Genomic DNA, 10,000 nt, shown 5'->3' on the forward strand with positions numbered 1-10,000 from the left:
GAACACTGTTCAATAAAAATCTCATTAAAATGCAAATGTTTGATCTCAGATGAAAAACATGTTTCATCTCAGATGAAAACCTGGTGGTGTTTCATTGGGTATCAAGATTCATCCACCTGACTCAAATGGAGGACATTTATTGGCTTTTGACTGCATGAATAATTAATGCCTTTGAGAATTAGAGTCAACAAATAACGAAACCGTTTTGAGCCACCTTAAAAACATCACTAATTTTTCTGCAGTCATCGACAAAGTTACCTATACCATGCGACCTATTTATCGCCTCAGTTTTAAAGTGGCGGACAAAGTTGAGTTTAAGTGGACGTCAATCCAGGAAAAGCTGTTGTGATGATTTGAAACCAACACGGCCGAAGCACTAATACTTCAACTCAGTAAGAAAAAGGTAAACCAGTTCAAAATTTATCGTTTAAAGGATCAGGGGCACCCAACGAATCTGTTCCTCACATTATCTGTTCCCCAGAGGAATCTTGCTGGCTGGCAAAAATACAGGTGTTTCGATGAGCTGGCTGGGAAATTTTGTTATTGATGGAGGTTTTGCCTGGGAATTACTGACTTTTTCTAGCATTTCAACCCGAGATGGCTGTAGAAACTCTGAAGACTGAGGACGACTAAAAAAAAAAAAAAACAAAAAGAACCCGTTCCCTCTCCCAGAGTAGTAGGGAGCTTAAGCAACGACAACGGCGACGGCAACGAGAACGTCATCTCAAAATATAAATTTGCGTTATTTTAATCGCTTCGTGACTATTTCAACGTTTTTAATATGACAAGGGTGTAGTGATTCCTCAAAGATGACACCAGTCGGAACGGCACTCCATTTTAGGAGAGAAAATGAAAATTCATCCTCAAGTGCTGACGTTCTTCATAAAACCAAAAACTTGGCTATTTCACGTTGTTGTTTTGCTGACGACGGCAACGAAACGGACAAAAGTGAAAAACGCACGTGCAGGGCGTGCGAAGCCATTGTTTTTAACCACTAAATATGCAAATTCGTGACGTTTTCGTTGCCGTCGCCGTTGTCGTTGCTTAAGCTCCCTAGTCACAAACATACGACGGCTGGTCAGAGTGATTGCGCTTGCGGAAAAAAACCTGTTTTGTCCCGATTTTGTCGCTTTTGTTCGGTCGTTTTGGATCGAGGGATTTGAAAGCGCGCGGAATTCCTGGCTGGGTAACCTGCGATCAGGCTCTATTTTAGTTTCGCGTGATACGTAATGTGCAGTTGGCGAAACGAAAAATAGAGTCTGACCAAATTCGAAATTCCTTCCACCCACTTTTTTTGATTGATTGACATGTCCTTCATCGGCCAATCAAATTTACTTCCATTACACCAATACACGCGTGGACGGCAGATTCACGCTGTTTTGTTTTGACCAGAGTTAATTACCGTGGGGGGAATATTATAACGAATTCGAAAGTTACCGTTGGCTTTAATTTGAGAAAAACACATTTAAAGCATGGGGAATGTTTTCGACGACTATATTGCGGCAAAGCCCGGTGAATATGCAATCTTTTAAGCTTGACATCTTAATTTGTAATTGAGATAACCTAGCATTTTGTCGTTGAAAGGTTTGGAAATACATTATTCCTTTAACGTGTTTGCCCATGAAGGTTTCTTTGGTGATTTTTTCGGGTAATATCCTCAGTTGTCGTGTATTTCTAGAATTGCGCGCAGTAAAATCATGATAAGTTTGGCTGTTAATTTTTTGATGGAGTACGAACAGTAAGATGGACTCGCAAAGTTTCTTTTATTGTTGTACAATTCATCTCTCTGGAAACATGCCAGTTTAGTTTCTGGAGTGCGAGTTTTAAGTTAAATCAACTGGAAATATTATGAAGTGTGCAAACAAACCGTGTCATGTACAGTAAATAAATAAAGCCGTTTGATACACAGATATTCAAAACATGCATTCGTGTAACTTGCCATTTTATCAGCATCTCCTCCTGTTGACATATATGTCCCCTGTCTCATCCAGGAAACCAATATGCATCGGCTTTCATTGCCATTTGAAAGAACCAGCTATTTAGCTTTCAAAACATCAGGGAAGTTTGTGCCAAAGTACTTTCAACCCCATGGCCACAGAGCTCGACAACGGAATCGCTAATTTCACTCGTTCCAGAGATTCAAACCCGATTCTGGACAAATTATGAGATGTTTCAGATGGCATATCTCCATTTATACAAATAAAATCAAGTTGCACCATCCACGGCATTGTAACAACAAAAGGGAGCAAATTTTTTCGTACACTTATGGCGGATTAGTCTCGAGAACTTCGCGAGAGCTCCGCGCAATCACGATGGCATTTTCACTTCCGGCGTTTCAACAGCCAATCAGATCACGAGTTTGGTCGGCCAAAATTTGGCCGACCGTCCGGAATTCTTGAGAGACTTTTGGTCAGGCCCAATTTCAGCGAGCGACGACATAAAAAACATATGGGCGAAGCTAAAAATGGGCCTGATCGCAGGTTACTGGCTGGGAAATAAATTTGATCAGCTGGCTGGGAAACCAACCAATTTTATCTAGCTGGCTGGGAAATTTCTTGTGTGTCTTGCTGGGAAAAAGGAACAGATAATGTTTTCCCAGCAACACTGAAAAACACCTGAAAATGCCTTAATAACATTTATTTTCATTAACTGGGGTATAATAATACATTTTACAACAAATTGGTCGTTGGGTGCCCCTGAAGGATGCCGTTTTTTTTTTAAAGGAAACGTTTAATTTCCACTGCATGTGATGTATTTGGAATAAAAACTGCTCTGTATATGTAGGGTAATTCAAACTGTTTTAAGAGCAACCAAAAGAACTTCTTTGAAGATTGAGTGCAAGTTTTCAACGGGAAAGTCGATTGAATTCAACAAAACGTGATGCAAATGTTACTTGTGTAAGTATGTACAAGACCTGGGGTACAAGACAAACCAGGAGCTCACAAATCCAGTAGTCAGAGGTTGTCTGATCAACGGAGGACTATGAGTAAGGGATTGTGTGACCAGGGACCACTTAATTAATCCAAAAATAGTTCATTTGCATACCATGTGTGTCCACGTTTTGTAGGTCTACTAATTTGTAAGTAGAATTGCATACATCACACAGCATCACAAATTGCATACATCACACAGCAAAGAGTACCGGTAATGGGAGTCAGTGAATGATGAAAACAGCAGAAATGTTAAAGACTTTGACAATAATAATGGCTGTGTCGAAAAGTGGGCCAGGGACGTGAGGACAGGGGACGGGGGGACTCGGGTACATGCCAATTTATGAGCTCAGTGTCTAGCCTTACCTACACACTGGAGTCAAGAGTTACTTGGGGTGCGTTTGATTGGGAATTCCAGATTTACAATGTAGATCTCAAAATCTGGATCTTCGGATTTCCAACTGAAAACAAAATATTTATTTACTTATCCGTTTTCAGTTTTTGTGTTCGATTGGAAATCCGGACTTCCCAATCAAAAGCACCCTTACCTTCTGGCTCGGGGGTGGTACTTTACAAATTTCTGGGTGGGGGATGTGCCGCTGGGACCCTTGAACCCTTAGCCTATAGCAAAGCTGGTTCAGCAGAATTCTGCTACCCTGTACTAGGATAAACTCCCCAAATCCTCCCTATACTAGAGTAGCTGCTTTTTAGAAACTAAGGTCACTAACACAGTCCAGCCGAAACAAAACCTGTACCACAATCGTTTCTCTCTCAAAAAGGATTTATTTATCCTTGTTCAGTTTGTTCAGTCTTTTCTTGGGTTCCTTAGTCTAGATAAAATCTTCAACCAACTGGTTAGTTCTGTGAAGAATTATACGCTATTCTAGATCCAAATGCTCTGATTTATGTACCCTATCCTAGAGTAAACTGCTTGAAAACCATACCCTTCACAGCAGCACATACCTATAAAGCCCATTTATGGCAGTACCCTCTGTACTGCCCCCATTACTGCCCTGTGATGACCAACATTTTCGATAATATCAACAGTGACAACCCAAATTTTTCATGGAAGGTAACAACTTGAGCAAGCGCCAGGAACTCCCACTGTCACAATGCCGCCAACAAAGGACATTGGCATGATATTCAAACATCAATTACAGAGAAGACGTCATAAGGCTCAAGTTTGTGCGCAACATCAACAACAACAACAACAACAATAAATGCTGCAAAGTGAAATTTCAGCTGCAGTGTGAGCAATGGGCCATTAGGTCTTCTGCTTTGTTTCACAGTCGAGCTCTGTGACGGGTGGCGAGAATTACATATCGAGCATCCAATTTTTGATTTTCGGGGTGTATTTAGCTTCTACTTGAGAAGCATACAGATGATCGTTTTTGCAAAATAACAAAAGCAATTCAACTTTGTTTTTTTCCTTGGGATGTTCCCCTATTTCTGAAATTCTATACTTCAAAAATGCATCACCTTGTCCCTGGGTCCCGACGTCCCCGAGTCCCCACATCCCCTGTCTTCGCGTCCCAGTCCCACTTTTCGACACAGCCAATAATAATCACTACTTTGGGAGCAGAGGAGAAATCATTTCACATTGAGAGCACACACTGTAATTATTGTTTATCAGAGAAATCTAGTGAATAACAGCAAAAAGACATAGTAAATATTCCAAAATTTGTGTGGGTCCTGGAAAGATAGCAACTGTATGCCTCAAGTGTAGGCCACCAGCATAAACCTTCAACAAATGCTACAAGATGGCTTAGTGGTTATCTATAGGGCCTCCCACCACTGCGAGCCGGGGTTCAATTCTGGCCTCGGCCAGCATGGTGGGCTGAGTTTCAGTAGATCTAAACCTGACTCGAGGGTTTTTCTCCGGGTACTCCGGTTTTCGTCCCTCATCAAAATCGACTCACAGCTAATTAACATCTAGCTGCATATGGTGCTGTGCTCCGACATCAAACATGGACTGTATAGCGCCAGCCAGAGGCGCCTTTGTGTGCTTTCAGCCCGATGTCGTGAGCCGCGCCCTTCGCGATTCAGTCCTCGACTGCAAGTAAGGGTGATTAGCACTAGCAATATCCACTAGCAATATTTATTTATATTTATTTAAGATAGAGCATTTAAACTGGTAGCTGTTTCCCAGGAATACAAATTCAATGCGCCAAAAGAATATGGATAAGCTAACAATTATCAATAAAGTTAAGTGGGATAAAAATCTGCTTTTTGATAACACACAAGGTATTTTATAGACTTCTTGTGCAGTCTTCTCTTGCTTGATAAAGTCATTGTGTACTGATCAAGACAAGGGAAAAGTGATTTCTTCAGACAGAATACTCTGAAAGTTACCGGCAATTTTTTCCATTTCAAGTGAAATTGTATTTCCACATTCATTCATTCATTGTTTTAGCCCATCGAATCTTTCCAGATCCATCGGGATGGGAATCACTCAATATCGCCGGTTCACGGCATCTGTAAAATTTATAGTCAGTTCTTCTCAATGTTTTGAGTCTTCGAAACCTGGTAAATTAGTGGAACTTTCTGGTAGAAACCACGCTTATCTAGCGTGAATAGTAACTGTTTTGGGGCTTGATTGATTGATTGATACTTGTCTTGATTTCCTTTGCACTGATTTTACGAAGTCTGATACTGGAATGGTGTTGCAAACGGCGTGGAGTTTCTTGGTTGACCATTTGAACAGGAAATTCTCGTCATTATCACTTGCGCTTTTAGCGCAGGCCCAACCGTTTCGGATCATCGAACGGAGAAACTGGTTGTACACAGCGTAGATTCTGTCAAAGTTTCGTGCTGTAATTGTCCAGCATTGGCAGCCGTAGGCGAGACAGGACCTCACTTCGCCGTTAAAGGCTAGGATTCTTGTAGCAAGCCTGATTTTTTTAATTGCAGAAGAATCTTTTTCTGGATGCAAATTTGGCCTTAGCTTGTTCAATACCCATGTTGACTTCTGCGTCACCGGTGTCATTGTTATCGAACTGGATTTGAGCGCTGAGGTAACGGAACTGTTCGGTGTTTTGGACTGTTTTGTTATCAAGCTGGATTATGGAACTTTGAGGAACGTTGAGGAAGAAGAAGCGGTTGTTTTGCGTTGGAGTCTTGGTCAGCAATGCCAGGTCACCTGCATAACCGCACCAGGACAGGGTGTGTTCACCTTTTGAAGTGTTTCTCGGGTCTCGGTCAGCGGCTGGAATGGCGTGCGAGTTACTTCGGTAACGGTATGTGAAAAAATCAATGTCAAGAGCCCGTGCGCGTTCCATAAAATCTCGCATGCATTCGTTGAACAGGAGCGAAAATAATGCTGGCCTCTCGGGCCCTCCCTGCTTCGTACCACTAGTTGAGGGGAATGTTGCTGTTGGTCCAGCCTTCAGGAATCTGCAGTAAGTTCGACTGTAGAGATGCTCGAGAATATCCAGCCATGGTAGGTCCTGGCCAGGTGGAAAACGCGTTCGCACGCAGAGAAACATTGTCCTACGACATAATTTTTCATAAGCCGTGCTGCAGTCAACAAATGAAGTAAATAGTGGCTCCCGGTTTGCTCCAGAGACTTGTTGTGACCATTTGAGTAGCAAAATTCCGTTATTTGTTGATTTGTCCTGCAAAAAACCGTTTTGATGGTAGTGTATTTGCACTCGAAGCCAGTATTCAAGCCCGTGTAGGATGATAGATATCGTAAGCTTGCAAGTTGCAGATCAAACGCTCAGTCCGCACCACGCGGGTTTTTCCGTTTCCACAAGCACGTCAGGTTTGAAAATGACCATTCTTCAGGTACCTGTCGAGTGCGCCAGACATCGACAATTAGCTGATACAGCTCCTGTAGAAACTGTGGGGAGTCTCGGGCGTGTTTCAGAAACCCACTCGGGATATCACTACTGGCTTTACGGTTTTTTGCTGTTTTTCAGGCGTTGTAAACCTCGTCTAGAGGTGGTGGATCGTGGTTTACCGAATTTTGTACTGAAAGTTGCTATAGGTTGGCAATAAATTGCGGCGGAGGTAATGAGATGAGAGCAGCGGGTGTACTTTGAAGTGGCGGTGCTGCGAAGTGCTGCTTGAAGCGTGTGAGTAGCTTGTCTGGCCTATAACCGTCGGACGGTACTGGTTTGAAGGTTTTTCCGAGCGCTGGAGGTTGGCAAAAACCTTCTCCATTTGGCGATTAACCGCGTTCGTGTTGATTCGAGAAGCTTCGTTGTCGTAGATGTTACGAAGTTGCCGTGAACTTGCTCAAATGTCTCTGTGTACCTGCCGGATCGCAGCTGGATCGGCGTTGTCCATGTGTAACTGATCTTTTCGTGACCGCAGGTCTCGCAGTCGCTGATCATCAGCCCATGGGGCTTGAGCTTGGTCATGCGTGTATTTTGAGAGTGTTACCCTGGTCAAATAAACTGTTGAGTTAATTGTTATTCACTTTAATTTGCTTCCAAGGTTGTTGAAATTCTTTTCGAAATGAAAACGTAACAATAGAGTCATTGGCAGACATGGGCATTTGGAAAAATCTGATCATTCATCGGTTTGTAAATTAGATGTTATTTCAATAGTAGGAAAATTAAAGGATTGTCAAGAAGTTGAATAACGATAAGTGTATTTTCTTATCAATTACCACATCTCCACGGTGTAAAATCAAAGTGATCATGAAAATAATGGTAATTGACATTAAAAGTGTCCCTAAGTACCTGGTTCCCTCACTGTCGTCTTGTAAAAAATTCAAATCCAAGAGAGAAATTATAATACAGTGATCGGGTGCTTCAGTCTCTTTAGAGTTAAACTGAATAAATTTCCACAGTTTTTATTGTAAAGCAGTCAAATTAGACTTAACAAGAAGTATGGGTTATTGACCAAGCGTGAGGTCAAGATGACTGGATATTGGCCAAGTTCTTTTTTTGCGTGTTTATGGACCGAGACGAAGTCGAGGTCCATAAACACGCAAAAAACAGAACGAGGCCAATATCCAGTCATCTTGACCGAACAATCTTGGTCAATAAAGGATTTATTATATGACTTAAAACACCAAAAAATGATCATTGATCTTGCGGGACCAAGCGAGAAATCCCGAGCGGGCAGTATCGCTCCATCTTGCCCGCTCGGGTAGCCAATCAGAGCGCGCGATTTGGTTCATCTTGCCCGCTCACGGAGCTAGTCATATAATAAGTAATATTATTGTCCATCCTCTGTGGTCAGAGGTGATCATAAATAGACACATGCAACAGGATCTTGTGACCTTTTGAAACCAGTGAGAATGACAAATCAAAATACATTGTATTGTTGCTCATTGCCATTTGAGTTGTTTCAGTGGCATATTGGGATTTCTTTATTGGTGTTCTCCACCCTTCCCTCCCTCTGTCCACTGATTTTATCAGTGCTGTGATCGCTGCTCACTCTCTTCCCCTTATACATGGGAGTTCTTTGCATTTTGCTAGATTTCTAGCGTTTCCCAGCCATAAGAGCCTTTTTCCTTCTAGAAGCTGGCTGCTGCTAGACATTTCAGGCAGCCATTACCAATAAAGTACACACAGTTGGTGATTCACAGTAATCAGCAGCTAAGAAAAAACTCCTTTCACTTTTTTTTTTCCCAGCAGAAGACATCAGTCCTTAAAAATACCAGTTGTTGTAACAGCACTCTAAGTTTTTGCTCCCAAAAACCCACCTGCCTCTCCAGAAGTCTTCATTATACACTCCCACTCATTCAGTTTGTCCTTAATTCTGTCGTCACCATCTTTCCACTGCTTCAGAAGTTCTTTGAAATGTTCCTCATCCCATGGATCCATTTCTTGTTTCTCTATTCCACGAATGGCGTCTTCATATTCAGCTCCACCCAATCGTACCAGTGTGTTCTGAATCTGCTCTCTATACTTACAGAACGTTGCATCACTCACAGAGGCCTCTCCAGCATGGGCTGATAGTGCATTCACACAATACTTCAACCGTACAATGTCAGATTCACAGCTGGCATCAAGCGAATGAGGAAGTAGATCCCAGCCACAGGATGGAGGACTCAGGTTACCGATTGTTCTCAGAAGCACAATCAATAGAGAAGGGCCAAAGCCTGTGGATGATACTGAAGAGGAGTTTTCTGGATATAATTGACTCCACTGCACTGAATTGAGGATTCCTTCTTTTCGAAGAGACTGAAGCTTAGAGTGCGCTGGCTCATTTTTCAAGGCACTGCAAACGTCTTGAGGATGAATTGTTCTGTCAAACACATCCCTCAACACTTGTGACCCCAGCCTGACCAGAAGGCAACATAGCAGCGTGTACTTGGTTCTTCCATCAACAGCACCTGTAACAAGTGTCAGAAAAGATCTCTAAGGCATCAGTCTGGCTACTAAAGGCCATCATCATAAAGACCTCATTAAGGTGAGTTTGCTTCAGTTTTCATGATTTTCTATGAATAACCATTGCTACTTTCATTTGAAAATTCAATATGATCACTTCACTAGTGATCCCAAGACAGCTCAGAAGTAGAGTAGTTTCCCATCCACAAGTTACGGATTTAAATCCTGTTTAAGCTGACATTTTTCAGGCTTTACATTTGTTACTTACTGCTCAATAACTTTCATAACTGTGATGGGCTTCTGCAGCTCAAACATGTGTCTATTGTGTTTAGTCCAATCACATCTTCACATGTGCTCAACAGGTTTGAATGCAAGAGTGACTCAACACAAACATGTAACAACAAAATTTAATGGTGACATCAACATAGAGCCTAAATTTTACTACCAATGGACAGTACAGAAAAGAGCTTTGGTTTACTAACTTAAAACAACCAGTAAACCAATTCCAACAACAGCAGCTGCAACAATAAAAATAACTGACTGACCTAGCTATTTTGCTGACAATACACATCAAGACATTAGACTAAGATGGATCAAAATGCACCAATCACTATTTTACAGTCTTCATGGCCAATGAAATCAAGGCTCAACTAGCAATCAACCAATAACATCATGACTTTGATAACCAATCACTGCATCAATGACTAGAGTATTAATACCATCTACTGGCACTACGCAAATCACTTGACTTTGAAGATGACTAATCCACTCAGATACATGTAA

General features: G+C 41.9%; 1 protein-coding gene and 1 pseudogene across 3 annotated transcripts in view; one reads left to right on the forward strand and one right to left on the reverse strand.

Moving 5' to 3' along the window:
- Window positions 1-6,109, forward strand: part of LOC137987884 (uncharacterized) — a 6,889-nt pseudogene extending 780 nt beyond the window's left edge.
- Window positions 1-10,000, reverse strand: part of LOC137993609 (uncharacterized) — a 52,662-nt gene that overhangs the window by 5,747 nt on the left and 36,915 nt on the right. For all 3 annotated transcript variants that reach the window (XM_068839565.1, XM_068839564.1, XM_068839566.1), the window contains one exon: window positions 8,590-9,222. In XM_068839565.1, the coding sequence (XP_068695666.1) occupies window positions 8,590-9,222 (633 nt within the window). The remainder of the gene's footprint in view (window positions 1-8,589; window positions 9,223-10,000) is intronic.

The sequence above is a fragment of the Montipora foliosa genome, chromosome 2 (assembly GCF_036669935.1).
Source record: "Montipora foliosa isolate CH-2021 chromosome 2, ASM3666993v2, whole genome shotgun sequence".
NCBI classification, from domain to species: Eukaryota; Metazoa; Cnidaria; class Anthozoa; order Scleractinia; family Acroporidae; genus Montipora; species Montipora foliosa.